General features: G+C 37.4%; 2 protein-coding genes across 2 annotated transcripts; one reads left to right on the top strand and one right to left on the bottom strand.

Moving 5' to 3' along the window:
* Window positions 1-1,050: 1,050 nt before the first annotated feature.
* Window positions 1,051-16,008, top strand: LOC127797065 (uncharacterized). Its single transcript, XM_052329562.1, has 8 exons — window positions 1,051-1,291; window positions 14,192-14,272; window positions 14,369-14,457; window positions 14,540-14,614; window positions 14,954-15,066; window positions 15,145-15,222; window positions 15,336-15,416; window positions 15,676-16,008. The coding sequence occupies exons 1-8, from the start codon at window positions 1,169-1,171 to the stop codon at window positions 15,792-15,794; spliced, it is 759 nt and encodes a 252-aa protein (XP_052185522.1). The 5' UTR covers window positions 1,051-1,168; the 3' UTR covers window positions 15,795-16,008.
* Window positions 16,009-16,889: 881 nt separating this feature from the next.
* On the bottom strand, window positions 16,890-20,975 carry LOC127797066 (vesicle-associated membrane protein 725-like). Its single transcript, XM_052329564.1, has 5 exons — window positions 20,643-20,975; window positions 18,248-18,389; window positions 18,036-18,156; window positions 17,763-17,825; window positions 16,890-17,343 (listed from the first exon to the last, which is right to left on the bottom strand). The coding sequence occupies exons 1-5, from the start codon at window positions 20,830-20,832 to the stop codon at window positions 17,200-17,202; spliced, it is 660 nt and encodes a 219-aa protein (XP_052185524.1). The 5' UTR covers window positions 20,833-20,975; the 3' UTR covers window positions 16,890-17,199.
* Between the last annotated feature and the right edge of the window lie 295 nt (window positions 20,976-21,270).

Here is a 21,270-nt window from a genome sequence, read left to right as displayed (position 1 = left end):
TATATTGTATAAAAATAGATACAATACAAAATAAAAATAAAAAAATTATATTTTTAAAAAAATAAGAAACAGAGATACAGGAAAACACATAAATAAAAAAATATATATGACTTTTTATAAATATAAATTTTATTATAAAAAATAATTATTTAATCTAAAAATAAAGACATAATTTTTCTCGTCTCTAATCTCTTTGTGAATGGAAATATGTTTTAAATAAAAAACTTATTTTCAATATTTTTCTAATATTACGAAACAATTTCGAACCGTTTTCTAAATTACAGAAACAATCCAAAATACTTTTTTGGTGTTTTTCGACATTTCAATACAAAAAAATATTTTAGAAATGTTGAAACGGCATAATCAAGGAGTTTTAGTGCATCGTACTATTTTTTAATTTTGTATTTTATAATTTATTTTATTAATATTCACAATTATTATTTTTAAAGTGTGCATCAAGTATATTTGTCATACACACATAATAACTCATAATTCATACGTATCATATAAACGACTGTATTGATTAAAGACAAATGCATTGTATCTCGAACCATTTAACAAAAAATCAATTTCCTAATTGATTCTTAGAACACTTTACTATTTCATTATTTCATGCCATGAGTTATGATAGCATTTAAGGCAATTATTATCAAAAGTTATTATTACTATTATGAATAATGCTATTAGTATATCTTTGTGTATACCTTAAATTACACAAAGGTGTATCAATGAGACCAAATCAGGATGTGAGACCAAATCAGGATCAAGTTAACAAAGCCCAAGGCCATGGATTCCAGGTCCAGGGTTGGAAACTCGGCCCATGGGCTCCGGGCCAGCTTGAACCGACCACCGACCCGGAAGGCCACAAAGGAAGAACTGCTCGTCATTTATCATTGGCTCAACGTTTACCCAATCTAAACCGTTGGTTTCGCCCACGCGCTACGAACGCGACTCCCTTTTCTGCTCGGCCCGGAAACCGTAGTCTAAACCCGACCCGGATGGCTGATGAGGTTTAGCCTTTAATTTTTATTTTCTTGTTAGCTTTAGGTTTGGTCTCTATCTCTCCATCTTTCACTCCACACAAAAGGGTTTTAGGGTTTTTCTCTCCCTAATCTTTCTCTGCTTTTGTTTCTCTCTCTCTCTCTGTCTCTCTCTGAGCTTCACAGCCATGGATAGGTACCAGAAGGTCGAGAAACCGAGGCCCGAGGAGCCCATAAACGAGAACGAGATCCGAATCACAGCGCAGGGTTTGGTTAGGAACTACATAAGTTATGCCACCAGTCTTCTTCAGGTACTCTCTTGTTGTTCTTTTGTTCAATCCATTACCTTTGTTTTTCTCCTCATTGACTGTTTTGTACACTTTTTTTTTCGATTGTTTTCATTTGTTACAATCTATGCGGTTATGTTTGATGCCATTGTATTTCCGTAGTTTCCTTTTGACTTGTGGTCTCTTTTGTTTTTTTTTTTCCTTGGCTAATATGTAGATTTTTTTTTCTTTTTTTCTAGGATTCACTGAAACTATGTAGCTTAAGTTGATCGTAGCTGTGTTTTTTTTTTTTTTCTTTTTTTAATTTCTGGGGGTGGTATTCGTACCTCTCTCTCTCTCTCTCTCTCTCTCTCTCTCTCTCTCTCTCGATCAGTGGACCTTGATGCCCGTAATTCGTTCATGTTACCGTATTTTTTTGTTCATTTAAAGTTTTTGGGTTTCTGGGTAATATTTATGTTTTCCTTGCTGTGGATTTTGATGGATATTGTAAAGGTTGCAGTCCTGATATGTTTATTACTACAGTTAAATGTAGGCGCTGTGTTCTATTTAGTTGGGGGGAATTTAAGCATTTCTGTTTTGCTTTATGGCTATTCCTGATGATTCAACGGCTTTAATTTCTACAATTGAATGCACTTGCTAAAAAATTTTACTTGCCAATTTGTATTTCTTATTCAGGATCTGTTTGGATTATTTTTCAAATATGCAATATCTACTGGTAAAACTTGGCTAGATACACCCAAAAGAACATCATCACAGCTACTGTCTAGAGTCACAGGGTTCTGGTCATGGTTACATTGAGTGTTTCCGAGCCTTGTTGGATTCCTTGCTGGTTTCTTGTTACTTGCTGGATGTTTGGGAAGTTCATTGTCATGCTCAGATTGATTGTCGTTGCTCTAATGATCTAAGGATATCCATTCTACGATCTATACAAGTGATTTGTATTCCATATGTGTCTATATAACTATATATATTTACGTATAGCCCTTTTTTCTCCCTTCAAGCTAGGTTCTGACTCATTAGATTGATCCAACCCATAACTTGATTAAGTTTTATAGTATTTTCCTTCTTTTCTTCCTTGCATGGTTGCCAAGAACTAAGTTATCATTTGATTTGCAACTTTCTTCTGGTTAAAGCTATCAACCATTCAAATTTAAAGTAACGGAAATGCTTTTGTGACGCAGCGTGTAGCGCGTGTGTGAAAAAACACACCAAAATAAACTCTTGAAAGAGCAAACTTCAATGGCCGAAGCTTGGCTTTCAAGAAGACGCAAAAATAAGACTGTTTTTCTAAGAAAACTCAAATAGGTTGTTGAAATTTGATTAAGAAAAACTTGATTACAAATTCTAGATCCTAAGCATATTTATAGTATTTGGCTAATCCAAATCCATCTAATATTTGGAAAACAAAATCCAACTAGAATCCTAATAAAAATAAATCATAAATAAAAGTTAACTGGAATCTTAATAAAAATAAAACCCTAATCAAACATGAAGTAGAATCTTAAATCAAGTAGAAACATGAAATAGAATCCTAAATCAACTAGAAATATAAAATAGAATCCTAAATCAAGTAGAATTCTAAAACTTAAGAAGTATTAAAATAACATTATGGCACTACTATTTTGGTGATATTGTTCCGGTTTGGTTGGGTCGGCCTTGGGCCGAGTCTTGATTGGTGACCGCGTCATTCACCTTCACTTGAGAAAAAATTCGACCTCGAATTTTGATTCTGTTTGGACAAATCCACATCCGACAAGTACGAAGAGAGATTAGCCACTTTGAATGTTTAGAAATACCCATATGATTAGGCAAATCCACAACATAAGCATTGTCATTGGTCTTCTTTGAAATCTTGTAAGGACCATACTTCTTTGGCTTAAACTTATTCTGCTTTCCTGCTAGAATCCGTTCCTTCTTCAAGAATATCATGATTTCATCTCCAATCTCAAATACCTTGTGCTTCCTATGTTTGTCAGTTGTCACCTTGTACTTCTTATTTGTGCAACTTTTGTTTGACATCTTCTTGCTACTTGAACTTTTCTACTAAGGGAACATAAGCAAAGACATTCCTTCCCCTCTTAGCCCTATCTTTGTTGGCATGGGTCCAACCATCACCATGTTTGTTGCCTTCCGCCTCCATTGTATTATTACTGTTAGATTGAGGACGTTGAACCTTCCATTTTGAGCGCTTCTCTAATCTGATAGATCTTATCATAAGTCCTTCTCCTCTCATTAGCTTTCTTGATTTTGACTCTTCAACAGCTTCCAAATTCATCCATAAATTTTTCTTGCCTGGAGAAGCATTATTTTGCAACTGTTTCGAATAGAGGCTTATTCCATAACTACCAGCAGTCTCTCCATCACTAAAAATATTGATGCTTGTATCATCCTTTGGTCCAGGCACTTGATCAACTATAGTGGTAGCTGCTACAACATTCTTAGTTTCAGAATCTAATTTCAGATTAATATCGAAAGCAGTTGCGCTACCCGAGTTAACTAGCTTGGGGGATCCAACACCCCTATTCACAAAGAGACCTATGTGATCATCTTGCTTTTGTAATCGTGAAGGTGAATATGTTCCTATTGCCTTTGATTCAACCATGCCAGAGCTTGAATAAACTGTAGAAGGATTTGCTACCATGACCTCCATCTCCTTTACAGTCGCAAGTCGATCAGAAGAAACGCCACCATCCTTGGGATGCGAAGCAATGCTTGAGCCATCGGAACTAAAAAATACCCCAATATGAGTTAACAACCTTGGAGTTTCTGTTATGTTAGCAGCATAAATTAGACCTGAGTTTGCAAACGTTGAGGTTGTTGGGACAACATAATCTTCCAAATCAAGCTCCAAACTCATCAAAAAGCCATTCTTTAGTTTATACTCATTGTTTCCCCAATGGTTGTATTGCTGCGCATTCCTCCTAACCCTTTTACCACTAGGGTTGGCTATCATACAACCAAGATCATCCTCATCGTCGCTATCATCCATCATTGGTCTTCTAGGATTAATGAGGACATGATTAATGGCTGGTCTTCCCGGTTTGACATAGCCGGCTTGATTCACGCCATTAGTCCGGTTCCGATTATCCTTAACTCGTTGTAAAACGCCCAATTGGTTGCGGATTCGCTCCAATTGCTGCTCCATTGTACGAGTTATTTCCCGTTGTTCTTCGATTGCTCTCCAAACTGCGGGCAGCCCCCGATCACCGTCACGAGGCTGGTTGCTACCGTTACCTTCAAGATTGACCATCTGATTGGTTGATGAACCGCTATGATACCACCTGACGCAGTGTGTAACGCGTGTGTGAAAAAATACACCAAAATAAACTCTTGAAAGAGCAAACTTTAATGGCTGAAGTTTGGCTTTCAAGAAGACGCAAAAACAAGACTGTTTTGCTAAGAAAACCCAAATAGGTTGTTGAAATTTGATTAAGAAAAATTTGATTACAAACTCTAGATCCTAGACATATTTATAGTATTTGGCTAATCCAAATCCATCTAATATTTGGAAAACAAAATCCAACAAGAATCCTAATAGAAATAAATCATAAATAAAAGTTAACTGGAATCCTAATAAAAATAAAACCCTAATCAAACATGAAGTAGAATCCCAAATCAAATAGAAACATGAAATAGAATCCTAAATCAAGTAGAAATATAAAGTAGAATCCTAAATCAAGTAGAATTCTAAAACTTAAGAAGTATTAAAATAACATTATGGAACTACTATTTTGGTGATATTGTTCCGGTTTTGGTTGGGTCGGCCTTGGGCCGAGTCTTGATCGGTGACTGCGTCATTTTGGTTTGCTGGATATCAAACAGAAAGAGAGTGACTGTGGTGTGGTAATATTTGGTCAATGGAAGGCAAAGGCAACAGTGATGGCTTTATTGATTTAGTTTTGCTGTGTCCTGTATCCAATTCGACTTGGACTAAGCAATTGCATTAAAAGTTACGAGTTGGTTGTAATGCTAATTGATAAGTCTTTTGTAAATTAGTTTGTTAGTCTGACTTTTGTTTTGTTAGTTCCTGTAGCTCGACTTTATGCTTTGTCTATTAGTTTATTTGTTTCTGTAGGTGCAGTGTTGGACATGTATGTAGTCAGAAATAAATAAAGGATCAGAGAAATTTCCACACAAGGAATTCCATTATGAGTCTTAATCTATTTGAATACCTTCTGAGTTATGCCCTCTTCACGTGTTATTCGCAGTAGAAAGAACTAGAGGTTAAGTCAAGTTCTATTTCCAAGAGTCTGGCATTGTGGTATTGGAGCTTGGGGCCTAGGATAGGTGGCAATGATCATACGCAGCTTCAGCAAATTGAAGCAAGGTTAATAAGGAGCTTGTGGCAACTGGTACTTACAGTTAATGCTTAAGTAAACGACCTTGCATATGCTATTACCCTCACTCTTGAGGCCTTTCCTACAATCAATGAGGAAGTTAACCCTAGGGATCATGAGCCCATGAAGGAACAGTTTTAAGAAGTATGGTGAAATTGATTTTTTCCTTGTTTCAATGGGCGTGAGGATCTTATTGTTTGGATTGGGAGAGAGGCAATTCTTTGAGTTATACAAAACCATAATCTGGAACAGGAGCCATTAGTGGCTTACTTATGGTATCAAGTGGCTAAGAAGTAGGAAGAGCCAGCCACTTGGGGGTGAGCAACGTGATTTTAAGGATTGACTTTACACCAACGGAGTTTGAAGATTTTTAGAGGGACCAATGTTAATGTTTTGCATTGAGAAATCTGTCTAGAAGATTAATAGATCAGAAGACCCTTGAATGAATGGAAGCGGCTGGAAATTCTAAGTTAGGGAGAGGCTAACTTAGGTGTTTTATTATAAGGGTTAGTTTAGTCTTTGTGTAGGCTAAAATAAGAGACCTTGTAATTACCGCCTTCTAACCTCTATAAATAGAAGGATTAGGGCGAGTCAGTCAGTCACGAATTCTGATTCATTCATTCACTATAAACAAGTGCTGGAAAAAAAAGGAGAGGAAAGTCTAGATTAGATAGCCTTTGTAATCTCGTGATTGAAGTGCTCGTGTGAGAGGGAGTTCTTGTACTGATCTTTCATTGGATTTCTAGTGGATTGCCCTCGGACCAAGGCTGGATGTAGGATTGCTCTCTGCAATCTGAACCAGGATAAATATCTTGTCTCTTCTTGTGGTTTGGTTGTCTTTCTCCTTATTATCTTACTGTTTTCAATTACAGTTTTATATTTCTGCTGTTGTTTGATTTTCGGGTGAGGAGTGTTGAGAGAATTGGCAAATAAAGTATTGATTGAGTGATCAAAAGTGATCCTAATCTTAACAGATTGGTATCAGTGCCAAGAACTCTTTCAAGAACTGCCAAGAACCCTAGAAATCTCTAGTCGTAATCCCTGTTATGGCTTCCGCACCCTCTTCCGCTAGATATGACATAGAGAAATTTGATGGTTCTAATGATTTCAGTCTACGGAAAATTAAGATGAGGGCGCGGTTGGGAAACTTGGGATTAGAAGAAGCCTTAGAGGCAGAAAAGAAATTGCCCAAGAATGCCACTGAAGAACAGAAAAATGACCACAGTGAGCGCAGGAAAGAAATCAACAAAAGGGCCTATAATACTTTAATTCTAAGTTTAGGAGATAAAGTTCTTAGGGAAGTTTCAAGGATGGAAATGGCTGAGGCTTTATGGTCTAAATTAGAGAGTCTTTACATGACAAAACTCTGTCAAATAGGCTGTATTTAAAGGCAAAGTTTTTCACATTTAAAATGCGAGAAGGGCAGAAACTATAAAATCACATAGATGAGTTTAATAAACTATGTCTTGACTTAGAAAACATTGATATTAACCATGATGAGGAAGATAAAGCCCATGTATTATTGCATTCTTTGCCAAGAACATATGAAACATTTGTTGATATATTAAAACATGGTAGGGAAAAATTATCCCTAGAAGATGTTTTTGGGGCATTGAACTCTAAGGAGTTGCAGCAAAAATTAGAAGGGAAAGGTTTAGCCGGGGATGTCCTAGCTGCTAGAAGTAGGACTGAAAAGAGAGAATTTAAGTCTAGGGGGAAGTCTAGGTCCAAGTCTAAGAATGGTAGGAAACAGATTAAATGTTATCATTGCCAAGAAGAGGGTCATATTAAGAAATTCTGCCCTAAGAGAGAGAAAGAATTTAAAGAAAAATCAAATTCTGAAATTTCATCCTCCCTATGTGAATATGACTATGATAGTGCAGATGCATTGGTTGCATCTTGCCTAGAAGATAAGGATATGTGGGTTTTAGACTCAGGTTGTTCTTTTCACGTGACATCCCATAGAGAATGGTTTCTAAATTATAAAGATGTAGGTGGTGGAAAGGTGATGTTAGGGGACAACCATGAGTGTATTATAAAAGGGATAGGAGACATAAAATTGAGGATGCATGATGGATTGGTAAAAACTTTAAAATCTGTTAGGTATGTTCAAGATTTAAAAAGGAACTTAATATCCCTAGGAGAATTGGATAAGAGTGGTCATTCCTATAAAGGGCATGGTGGAGTATTAAGGGTATCAAAGGGGCCCTTATATGCATGAAAGCTGCCCTTCACAATGGGATATATGTGCTGCAAGCAACCACTTTAAGTGGTGAGGCAGCTATAAGTGAAAATAAAACCTATGATCAAACAAAGTTGTGGCACTATAGGATGGCTCACATAAGTGAGCAAGGCCTTAAAGAACTGACCAAACAAGGTATCCTATGGGCTGGAAATTTAACAGATTTGGACCAATGTGAGACATGTATTTTTGGTAAGTCTTCTAAGGTAAAATTCTCTAAGAAAGCAAACCACATATCTAAAGCCCCTCTAGAATATATTCATCCAGATTTTTGGGGCCCTAGTCAATCTTTAACACATGGTGGGGCAAGGTATTTTTTTTCAATCATAGATGACTTCTCTAGATGGTTTGTGTATATGTAATAAAATCAAAAGATGGAACTTTTGAAGCATTTAAAACCTGGAAAACCTTAATAGAGAATAAAAAAGGTATGAAATTCAAGGTCATTAGGACAGATAATGGACTTGAGTTTTGTAACAAAGAATTTTCCCAAATGTGTAAAGAAAATGGCATCCTTAGGCATTTTAACAGTCCTGGATAACCCTAAGCAAAATGGCCTAGCTGAGAGAATGAATAAGATCCTTTTAGAAAGGGTGAGATGCATGTTAATCCATGCTAGGTTATCCAAATCATTTTGGGGCTAAGCTGTTACAACAGCTGCCTATGTAATTAATAGATCAGCTTCGGCTGCAATAGGGTTTAAAACACCCTATGAAGTATGGAATGGCCATAAGCCAAGCTTAGAGCATCTAAGGGTATTTGGCTGCATTGCTTATACACATGTTAAGCAAGGGAAATTGGAGCCTAGAGGCAAAAGGAGTCTATTTATAGGTTATCCAACCGGGGTTAAGGGATATAAGATGGGCCCTAGAAGAAGGATTGCCAGTAAGTAGGGATGTGACTTTCAGTGAGGATTCTTTCTTAAAGGTTGATAAGGTAGATCTTCAAAAGGATAGGAAAGGAAAAGCCAAGGCTGTTGAGATGGAACAGCAAGTCCAGGATGCTGCCATGGATAATCCCATGGATTTGGCAGCAGACCAGCACACTGGCAGTGCTGATTTTCCTATGTCTATGGACCAGCATGATGCTGATCCTGATTCCCCTACCGTAGATAGCTTTCAACAAAGTGGCAGTGATGATCCCTCAAGTTCTGAGAGGTTCCAGCCTTCAGGTAGTGCTGGACCTTCAGGTTCGGATAGTTCCCCTAGTGTAGGAAGGTACAAAGTGGCAAGGGATAGGCAAATGAGGGAGGTTAGACCTCCTATAAGGTATGGGTATTCTGATTTAGTCTCCTGTGCCCTGTTAAGTGCAGAAGAGACAGCTAGAGATGAACCTTTTTCATATGAAGGGCTGTGAGATCAAAGGATTCCAAATTATGGTTGGATGCCATGAAATCGGAAATGGTATCTCTAAATAAGAATAAGACTTGGGTTTTGGTTGATAATTAAAGAGAGGGCATGTAAGGAGCAAAAAATAGGTATAAAGCTAGGTTTGTAGCAAGGGGATTCACCCAAGTTGCTGGGGTGGATTTTAATGAAGTTTTTTTACAAGTAGTAAGACATACCTCGATTAGAATCTTTCTTGCTATGACTGCGCATGGTGAGTTAGAAGAGGATATTCTAATGGATCAACCGAAGGGATTTGAGGTTAGGAGTAAGGAGCAAGTATGCTTGCTAAAGAAGTCTTTATATGGACTTAAGCAATCCCCTAGACAGTGGTATATAAAATTTGATACATTCATGATCAACCAAGGCTTCAAGAGAAGTGCCTTTGATTGTTGTGTCTATGTTAAGCATATTTCATCTAAAATCTCTACCTATCTCCTTCTTTATGTGGATGACATGCTGATTGTTAGTCAATTAGTTGAGGAAATTCATAGGTTAAAGCTGCAATTAAAATCAGCTTTTGAGATGAAGGAGCTAGGGGAAGCTAGAAAGATTTTAGGGATTGAAATAATAAGGAATAGACAAGAGAGGTTAATCCTGCTATCCCAAAAGGCATACCTAGAGAAAGTGATTTAAGAGATTTTAAATGCATGATGCAAAGGAGGTAAATGTTCCCTTTGCACAACATTTTAAGCTATGCCGCAATTAATCATCTAGTGATGAAGAGAGCATGAGAGAAATGAACAAGATACCTGACTCTAATGCTGTAGGTAGCCTCATGTATTGTATGGTGTGTACTAGGACAAATTTAGCCCATGCTATGAGTGTTGCTAGCAGGTTTATGGCTAATCCGGGTAAGGAGCATTGGGCTATTGTTAAGTGGATATTTAGGTACCTTAAAGGATCAATAAACATGGTTTTAGTTTATGGTGGAGTTAGTGTTAAAGCATTTGTTCTAGATTAAAGCTTGTAATATAAGGGATATTCTCATGTAATGTTTCTGCTGTATTTCTAGAAGGATTTTATTATTTTTTCTAGGGCTGACCGAGGTTGTTGTAACTGCTCTTTGGGCAGTCGGTCAGGTTGATGTCTCCCGCCTTATTTGCTTATAAATAGAGGTCGTGGGGAAGACTTTAATGTATGCTTTCTTTGTGAGTTAGCGAGTTATCTTGGGATAAGATTAAGCAGTGAGGAAGAGTGTATATCTTTCTTGTATCAACTCTATATAGCTTTCAGGTTTTTGGGCTAGGTGAGAGTTGAGTTTGAGTGCTTTGTAATCTTGTATAACAGTCAAGATAGTGGAGAAAGTGGGGGCGAAAGCCAAGCTGGATGTAGGTCTTCTTTAAGACCGAACCAGGGTAAATTCTTGTGTATTGTGTGTTCTTGATTGGTTCTTGATTTGTTTTTTGATTGCTGGTCATTTGCGAATTAAGGAGAGATTTCGGTTGAGTGTTTGAGTGATCATATAAGGGTGAGATCTAGGTTAACAGTTAGTGTAAAAGATGAGTCTAATATACTAGGATTCACTAATACTGACTATGAAGCAGATTTGGATAGAAGGGGGTCATCTACCGGGTATGTATTTAAGCTATGGAATGCTATCATAAGCTGGAAAACTAATTTGCAATCAATAGTGGCTCTCTCAACCACTAAGGTGGAGTATATAGCGATTACAGAAGCTATAAAGGAGGGCCTATGGTTGAGAGGTTTAGTAAGTGAACTCTTAAGGAGAGATCTTAAGACTATCTTAAAGTGTGATAGCCAAAATGCTATACACTTGGCTAAAAATCAAGCACACCATGAGAAAACTAAACACATTGATGTTAGGTATCACTTTATCAAGAAGTACTTGAAAGGAAGGAAATAGATTTGATAAAGGTAGCAAGAGAAGAAAATGTTACGGATATGTTCACTAAAGCAGTACCTATGTCTAAGTTACATCATTGTTTGAGACTCTTTACACATTTGTATTTGTGAATGATCAGTTTGTTTTGCAGGTCCAAGAGGAGAGCAATTGATGGATTCGGATCTAGAAGTTACTCATGCAAAATGGTGGAGATTTGTTAATGTTTTGCATTGAGAAATCCGTCTAGAAGATTAAGAGATCAGAAGACCCCTTGAATGAATGGAAGTGGCTGGAAATTCTAAGTTAGGGAGAGGCTAACTTAGGTTTTTTTATTATGAGGGTTAGTTTAGTCTTTGTGTAGGCTAAAATAAAAGACCTTGTAATTACTGCCTTCTAACCTCTATAAATAGAAGGCTTAGGGCAAGTCAGTCAGTCACGATTCTGATTCATTCATTCACTGTAAATGAGAGCTGGAAAAAAGGAGAGAAAAGTCTAGATTATATAGCCTTTGTAATCTCATGATTGAAGTGCTCGTGTGATAGGGAGTTGTACTGATCTTTCATTGGATTTTTAGTGGATTGCTCTCGGACCAAGGCTAGATGTAGGATTGCTCACTGCAATCTGAACTAGGATAAATATCTTGTCTTTCTCCTTATTATCTTACTGTTTTTAATTACAGTTTTATATTTCTGTTGTTATTTGATTTTCGGGTGTGGAGTGTTGAGAGAATTGGCAGATAAAAGTATTGATTGAGTAATCAAAAGTGCTCCTAATCTTAACAACCAAGGAGGCTGGCTCAATCAAGAAGTGTTCACTACCATAATTGGTTTGAGAAATTATTGGTCAAACCAAGTTATTAGCATGAGCAAGGTATTTATCTACATGACAGCAAATCAGTTATTTTCTGAGTGGATTGTGAACACAATTCACGTGGATGCTGAAGCTACTAATCTGTCGCTCTTATTATTGGCCATTGGTTTGGCTGGAGTCTTGAAACCAAATTACAGAGCTAATGAAAAAAATTTAGTATCACATAATGATACCAAGTTCTATTTCCAAGAGTTTGGCATGCTCTAACTCGTTTATGAAAAATTGACTTGCATGAATTTAAAGAGCACATTTTGACATGATCATTTGTCAGATATGCTCTAGATTAATAGAAAATTGTTGCATACCTGGCAATATATTTGTAATCTTGTATATATTGCCTATTTCTGTCTTCCTTATGATATGATTTGTTGCATCCTGCAATTAAGGAGCCTTTTCTGTAAGGGAGACCTTCTTGCTGGCCACCTTGGCTCAAGAACCATCATGCTATTTAACAGAACTTATTTAGGCTTGAGATTTTGTGAACTTATAGGAACCAATATTTGACAACCTTAGTTGTTGCTAGGATAAGATCAATGCGTATTTTTGACCAGATGATGAAGAATAATGATTAGTATTTTTTTTTTAAATTAAGGAGTCTAGATGTTTGTAGCAAGTTGGCCTTTAATTGAGTCTGGTTCTGGGGAAAATAATTTAGTTGAGGACTCTTGGAAAGTTGATTTTCTTAATTAAGAGCAGTCCAAAAGTCAGTCAAATGTCATTTATTTAGTCTGTTAAGAGTCCAATATGACCTAGAACCTTGAGGGGTATATAAATAGGGGTTTCTCTGTATTTTGGAGCAGCTTTGGAGAATATTTCAGTCTAATATCTTTTGATATTAACCTCTATTGTCTCGGATCAGTTATCTGAATTCTTCAGGTTTCTGTCCAAGGGGGCAGACTCCTCCCACATATCCAACCTTTTACTAATTTTCCTCTAGGCTGCATCACCAGACCACCCTTAAGGTGAATCTAGATCTGTGTTACTTGGGAACTTGAATCAGTATTGTATGTGTTATATTATGTGTTCTAAAATGTGGTAAGATAAGCGTAGAGTTGCGTGTATTACTATTAGAACTAAAGATACTTCTGTACCTAGATTTTGTTTTGCAATTATTGTGTTCTAATGAAATAATACAGTGTAGTATATGTTTTCTTTAGTTAATTATGTGAAACCACATTTCTTAAAGCATTAAGGCAATTTTTTCCATTTGTGCTTTACTGCTTTATCAGGCCAAGAAGATAGAGTCCATACTTAATTTGTTATATCTATTTTTCTTGTCATTTAAATACCTTTAGGAGGAGAAAATTTTAAAAAGAGCATCATGGTAACTATTTTGGTACAAAAGTATGCTTTGCTTCATGGTTCACTAAGATCTTATCTCATGGTAAAATAGATCTCGTTTAGCATGTTCTTGTGCTGGCCTATGCATTCAGTTTGGGTTGAATGTTGGTTTGGTACATTGAATTATGGGCAACATCAGGAATTTCCCCAAAATGTCATGTTTTATAAGTGGATTGCATGATTGAATGGTGGAATTGAGTGTGTGCTGATGAGCTGTTGAAGCTGCAATGTAGAGTTTGAAAACAGAAGCTACTGAAGTCCATCAGGGGGATGAAAAGGAGATGGGCCAATAAGTGTCTAGCTCCAGAAGTGGGTCAATTTTAAAATCCTTTACTAAAAGTTGCTCTGCAGTAGGTTTTTAATGTCCGTGATTAAATGCAGGAATGGGATATTGTGCTAAAAAATCCATTAGGTCTGGTCAAGAATGTAATGGATTTAGTAGGAGAAAACATTGTTCTTTCCCTGTTAACCTTTTACTCTGCAGACTAGGTAGTGTGGAAGCAGGAATAATTTGTTCATGTTACTGCAGTGTGAGAACACTGTAAAAATGCGCATTTTAATCATGGAAATATAAAAAATTGATTCTTATCTCTTCTGATACTTCTGGACATAAGATGGTTGCCACAAAAATACATGTGGCTTTCTACTGCAGGTCTTGAACAGTTTTCTGGGAGGTAATTCATTGCCATGGCAAATTGACTTGCCAGCTGCTGTCCAGCAAAGGTGAAATATTGACTGTGGATGATGTTGCAAGGCATATTAGTTTTGGTGTTTTATTTAGTTTTTCCCTTTTTCTTTTTTTGCCCCAAGTATATTGAGGGAATCTTTCTATGAGAACTAATTTAGAGGTTTGTGTAATATCTTAAACCATTTATGTTGATGGTTTCATGGTTTTGTATATAGGAGAAACGTGGGAGAGAAATTGTCTTGAAAGCAATGGGGCAGGCAATTAGCAAGACGGTGGCCATTGCAGAGATTATAAAGGTTTGCCATCTGTTTTCAGTGACATTTTTCTTAGTATTTGCTTTTTTTTTCCCCCTTTCCAATTAGTAAAGTGGTCAACTCTTTCCTCTGAAACAGAGGAGAATTCCCCGGTTGCATCAAGATACTAACATCAGTTCAGTGAGCATAACTGATGTATGGGAACCCATTGAAGAGGGCCTTCTACCGTACGTTTCTAGTCTTCATCACCTCTAAATCTGTATTTTGAAATATACATCATCACTACCTGAAGATTAATGTTTAATGCAGTGTGGAGCAGACACGCCAAGTCTCTATGATCTCGATTACCTTGTCTACCAAGGATCTAAACAAGAACTCTCCAGGGTAAATTTCAATACTAAATCTCTAGTAGCTGTTTTGGAAGCTAAGAATTTTGGCTGCAACACAAGGAGTAGGCTGTATTCTGTCTTATGCAGAAAATTTTTGCCTGGTTCAGTAAATCTGGAAATTCTTATATCTGCGTGTATCTAGCATTTTTTTTGTGTTATGGCCACCAAAATTTCACATCTTTAGGCTTTTTAGCCGTTTAGCATCTTTCCTATTTTTGATTCCCTACTTTGTGTGTTTTTATTGTTGGCTAACAATTTTTTTAAGTCAAACTAAGTGAATCCTTTCTTCCCTGGTCCGTTCACTTAATCTGTGAATGGAAATTTGGGTCAACAGGTACCAAGCTCCATTATATGGGGAGCAACCAAGACCTCAATATAACTATCAGCAGCAGCAGCAGCAACCACCACCAAGACAATCACGCATGCCCTTTAATGCTGTTAATGAAGGTGATGTGAACAACAAAATGTGTTTGTTGCTAAGCCATCGTTATGTTTATTCAATTATATATGCATTTGGTTTTCCAGATTCATATGGTAGAGGGCGTGGTCGTGGGAGAGGGAGAGGACGGGGTTGGAACAGAGGTGGATATGGAAACTACCAAGGTATCACTCTTGCCACTTGGAACCATGTTTTAGCTGTGCATAGTATACAATTGATACATGGCTGTATTTCAAATACTAATGAGCATAATTCTTTTACATTTTCCTTGTGACAGAAAATGGTGGATATTCAAACTGGGGCAGAGGTGGTGGGCGTGGCAGAGGTTGGGGGTACCGTAGCCAGTATGGTAACTATGGTAATTATGCTCTTCATGGAAGCCTAATGCAAATTGCAGTTCTCATTTTGATCTAACTCCAAGATTGTTGTAACCAAAAGTATCAGGAAAGTTCATGCAGTCTTATTGACCAAATAATAAACTTCACTTGCTGCCCCTTTTAAATGAATCATGATTCACACATTCCTTGCACCAAAATAAAGTCAGAACTTTCATAATGCCCCGATTGCAAATGCTTCTATTTTATGTTATTTCATGATAATTGCAACATGTTTTGCAGGTGCTGGCCCTGCTGGGTATGAAAGAGGAAGAGGAGGGGGAGGAGGGGGCAGAGGTTACGGCCGCGGCCGTGGAAGGATGGGCGGCCGCGGTAGGGGTGGTGGTGGCAACCAGGCTTAATTGGTATTTGGTGTGCTTTGCTCTAGTTAGATATTTGCAATGTCTTAGCAATTATGGTAATCCCAAAAATCTGTTCTGGAAGAGAGTGAATTTTATGGCTTATGTTCATCAGGGCTTTTTTAAGCGTTGAGTTTGTTCTTTTTCGCCATGATATAAAATGAATGTGGGCAAAGCTTTGTTTAACTCTTTTGCTTTTATTGTTCACTTCAGCTTAGAGCAAGTAGCCAAATTGCCGATTCGATTCCTGTCCATTTCATCTCCCTGCACTCCGCGAACTGTGCTATTTATTGTATTTATTCACATTTCTTAGTGTTCAAAGTTCTCTTCTTGTTTCATTCTTTGACGTTCGTGGACGATGACTTTATTTGAAGTTGATGGTATTTTTACGGAGCCATATTCTTCACTATCTTTGCCTTTTTATTTTTATGTTTTGTTTGGGAGAGGGAAGTGGGATATTATTCAATGAAATTACAAATAAGATCTATAAGGGGGTGGTTGCCTAGTGGTATGAGGTTAATGCTTAGGTTTTCCCACCACGTGTCTTGGTTGGTTGGGGTGAGCAACTTTGTTGGCAACATTGTAGGATTAATGAGTTCATTTTCTTTGGTCAATTCCCGACTTTTTTTTTTATAAGACTTTCCAAGTGAACTTTTGCCTTTTTATTCCAATATATAAAAAAATAAGTGTTTCCGAGTGGAAGTTGAAAGCAACATTGAGAAGCGGTGAAGGCGGGTGGGGATAGGGACATCTTTGGTAGTGTCGTCAATCCCATCCACTCACTTAAAACCCTATGATCCATGCAACGGGATGGGACCGACCTACAAAGCAGTTGTAATATGTCCAACGCTGTTGTCTGGCATAACAAGCAGTCTAGATTCTGTTCTTCAATGGAAGAAAACCTATGGGGGCCTCTGTTACGATATGAGCTTATAAGCATGGTATTAGTATACCCGTTGTAACAATAGATTGTGTTGAAGGCCGAAGCACATCATAAACCGTGCTTTCCAGTTGTGCCATCAGCGTCCCAACCCCAACATTTCGAAAGCTATCTTCACTTTTACGTTTCTCTCTTGGCAGACGTATAAGAGACAGGAAAAGAGAAGGCAAATTTATAAAAATGCAACTTTATCAAATTCCACACATTAAGAGACTATAGTGTATTTTAAAGAATTCGGGAGCACAAACTATACAAGCACCGTCTTAAGGGTACACAACTAATAATAGCATATGGGTAAGGGTAGAGTACAGGGAAAAAAAAAATACAAACCAAAACAAAATGCAAATCAAAACATGACACCAAAAAGAATACTAGACTTGTAGAGAAAGACAGCGGGAGAACAATGATATTTTGGGAGTTTGGCTAATGATTATCCTAAGGAAAGCATGTGGGTCTCACCATATTATACTAACATTTGTTCTTGCCACAAATCGATAAAACTATGATCAGAATAATCGCGATTAGAATGCCGAGAACTATAAGCTTCACCTTCATGTTCTGTAACCACATCTTCCTCCTCATTTTCGTACCCTGAGTCCTGAAATCTTGCGCCTGCAACATTATACAGCAAAAGATTAATAACTACCAAGGCACCAGATGGACGGTATTGGATCTCCCCTGGGTAAGCAAATACAGGGAAATCCGGTCAACCTACCAGCTCAAATCAACAGAAGAAATGCCCTTTATATAATCAAAATATACTACTTTTATTAGTGAGGGGAAAATAGACAGAACTATCCGAGCCATTTTAGCATCTTGGGAAACAGAGATTACCAGTATCCGCACTCATTCAGAGTTCTTGTTCTTGTCCAATTTTCTATTGTAACAATTTAATTCTCAATCATAGCTAGATTGCATACTAAAAACCAGTAAGTGAGAAACATGCCCATCCAAAGCTCGTTTACTAAGATAGAGAAACAAGACTTGAGATAAGCCGCCTCGTGGCAATGCACATTAAAGAATCCACTGACCTGAGAACGGAGGTTCTCTGTTTTATCCACCAAAAGTTCAATCTTTTCTCCTCGATCAAGAACCTGCAAGACCAAAGCTTTCTTAATACAAACCACAAGACCATTTTTCTCAACTTTAAGACATCTTATGATGAATTTAAAAAAAAAAAAAAAAAAAGAGACATCTTATGATGCGCCACTGGAACACCAAACCAACTTGACATGGACAGAGAAGAAAACCAATATAACTTGCCAATTGGTTGTGCATATTGGCAATCATTAGGTTTTCCTTACCTTCTCAATGTTTTCCATCATCACTCCTTTGACTTCTGAAACCTGAGCCTTCACTTTGGCAAGCTTGCTTACCTCTTCTGGATGATCCACACAGTACTGCATCTGCTCCTTAAGTTTGGGCCTATAATTTGACATTTGAAAATATGCATGAGAGCAAAGACAAACTTGTTTTCACCAGAAAGTAACACAATCAACAGGCCAAGGTTGACTACCCAAACTCCCTATTCAGGCTATTAGCAGCAGCTGTTGCAGCTTTCCCACCACCATATTTCTTGGTAAAGTCATCCTTAATTCGCTCGAGAAATGCTATTGGAATTTGCCGGCCAACAGATTCCACAGCAACAACACAGTATGCTGCAATATTTAAAAGAAGTCAGCCAAATTTCTAGAGAGAAATAAACCAAGTGCCCAAAAAATTAATTTGCAAAAACCAAGCAACTGTCTAAACATTTTGTATGAACCAGGTCATTGTCTGACACTAGACCTGGCAATGGTCAAAAGGACCTTCAGAGAACCTGAATCTAGCTTTCAGTACTCCCTGGTCTAGGGAAGACTTAATAATCTGAAAGTAAATTAGAAGTCAAGACTCCTCAACTCTCTTGCATAGATGTATTAATCTACCAGCATGGATTATTGACTCACTGGACAAAGAATGAGATTGCAAAGTACAGAATCTGGGTAAGACTTCAGTTCAACAATAATGGCATCTTATTATAAATTAGCTTAATAACTGGAACTTAACAACCCCCTACCCCCCTCAAACTACTCTCTCGCCATCTTCTCTATCCATGATCATGTCATATGTTTACCCCAAGCTTTCTTTAATCGCTCTCGTTCACTAAGAGAATAGAAACAAACAAACAAACAAACAAAGAGAAAGAAAACCTCATGCAACAATGCTACCCAGCAGTATTACCATAAATGTACAACTTGCAACTCATCAATTTCCATACACATTCCCAATTCAAGCAAGGTGACACACACAAGAAAAATATAGCACATTAAACTACTTTAAGTGACTACCATCAACAAAATTTAGGTTCTAACAACAGAGAATCTTATGTTTCAACAACTAAAAGAGTATAAACCACAATCAATTGCAATATTCTTGGTAATCCATCAACCCAACCTAAGCATAAAACTTAATTCCATCACATCAGTACAGATATGTAACTGCAACCCATAAATGTAACACTTACTCCCCCTATTCAAGCCAAATGCTACAACAAGAAGACTATGGTACGCCCACAATGCAACACATCTCAAGTACCTGAAGCAACTAATGTCAACCAAATTTAGGTTTCAACAAGGGATAAGAGTAAGAATTGTATTTTCAACAACCAATAATATTCACCACCCTACACTGAAAACAGAACATTAAAAGAACAATAAGCACTGCCGCTCAAAAAACTCAAGACCCAATCAAATCACAATCAATCAATGGCAAACCATTTGTTTCTGGTAATAAATATCCAAACCTATAACTCTCTATGTTAATTTTTTATTTCACAATGGTGGATAATATGCTGCAAAAATCACAACCTTGCATGCATTATAACTTGAACAATACTTAAAACAATTTATGAGGCAAGATCACAGATGCCAAAAAGGGAATAGTGAACAAATGATGTAACATAAAAGTAACTTTTGACATATTGGGCAAGTTTTGATGATTAAATCATGTTGTTATTGCTGCTCAGTTTTGAAAATAGATGCACAGCAACAGTAAAAGCAAATAATACAGTCATTCCTTTTCTTTTTTGATAATTATACTCTTAAAACTTTGTTAGCAATTAATGTATTGAAACAATAGATCCTCCATAGAAACATCTGGGAAAATCACATACACACATAAACTATAATCAGCTTACACTTAAACAGTTCTCAAGTGATTGGATCCATAACGCAATATCGATAGCAATTGAAGTAAAATTAAGGTAATCTTCGGCATGCTGTACAGTATTCAGTGGACTACAATCACTCTTTCATCACCCCTATTCTGATCAAAGGTATCAACGTAAAACAATGTTTATCCGTACGACAGTGATCCGCACAAACCTCACTCACCACCGTATGCTCAAAAATAACTATTATCCCTTACAAACAGGAAAGGAACCTCGGAAATCATAGATCCATAATGACATAAACTAAATATCTGCACTTAAGCACAAATTGAGGTTGCGAAAATGTACCCAGTTGAGAAAACTAAGAATTTAGATCATTAACCCATGTTTTATTCTTGTCTCAGTTTTTAAGAGAACTGCAAAGTTCAACGGGCGAAGGAAAACACAGCAGCAGGCTCGGCTGATGCAAAATTTTGATTTTTTTTGTTTGAGAAAATTGTATTTTCCGAGAACCGATTCATCGGAAATTCTAATCCATGATTTTTCTACGCTTTTTCTTAGTAACCAAGCGGCGGATCCACAAATAGCTTCAAAAATAAAGGCAAATTGGAGCAAAACTACAGCCGATCATCAGGTTAAAGAATCGGACCATCAAATCATGAAGTACTACTGTAACCAGATTAAATAACATATCAAAGACCTAGATCAGACGTTAAGGAAAACCGACAGTAGAGGAATCTGAAAGAGGACTAATAGAGTTTACTGAAGCCGTCTTCGACGAGGTAGTTGAAGGTGTGGCCATCGCAGTTATACGTGAACTTGTTGTTGGAGGCAGGGAGTTTCTGGAGGCACTGAGAAGCGATGCTCGTGAAGTTGCCGGTGAATTCCGTGTACTCCGCCAGAATCATCGTTCCTCTCGACACGAAGCTGTAGATCAGCGACTGTTGCCCCATCTCTCTCTCTCTCTCTCTCTCTGTGTCTCTCTCGCAACCAAACCCTAGCACTTTCTCGAGAGAGAGCGGTGCGGAAGCGTGGCGGTGGGGCAACGACGAACCGATTGGGGGTTTGATTTTGCAGCGACGCGGAAGAAAGAAAAAAGACGGGACGCTATATGTACAGAATGCCTTTGGCTTTGAGTTGTTTAACAACCCTCGTAGTCCTGGAAAATTACGGAAACGCCACCGCGTTTTTAAAATTTTGGGGATATTTTCTCGATCCGTTCGGACAGCGTAACGCTTCAATCTGAGCTGGTCCTCGGAAATGACGGAAATGCCACCGCCATTCTTTCCTTCCCGTTGAATTTCCAGATCAACTGTCAGCCACCATTGCCCAATTATTATTAATTAAACTACAAATTCAATATTTAAACAAAATTAATTACTTTACCTTCA

This window comes from Diospyros lotus, chromosome 3, assembly GCF_014633365.1.
Source record: "Diospyros lotus cultivar Yz01 chromosome 3, ASM1463336v1, whole genome shotgun sequence".
NCBI classification, from domain to species: domain Eukaryota; kingdom Viridiplantae; phylum Streptophyta; class Magnoliopsida; order Ericales; family Ebenaceae; genus Diospyros; species Diospyros lotus.
Note: the sequence above shows the minus strand (reverse complement) of the source record. Positions and strands in the feature narration are given on the sequence as shown.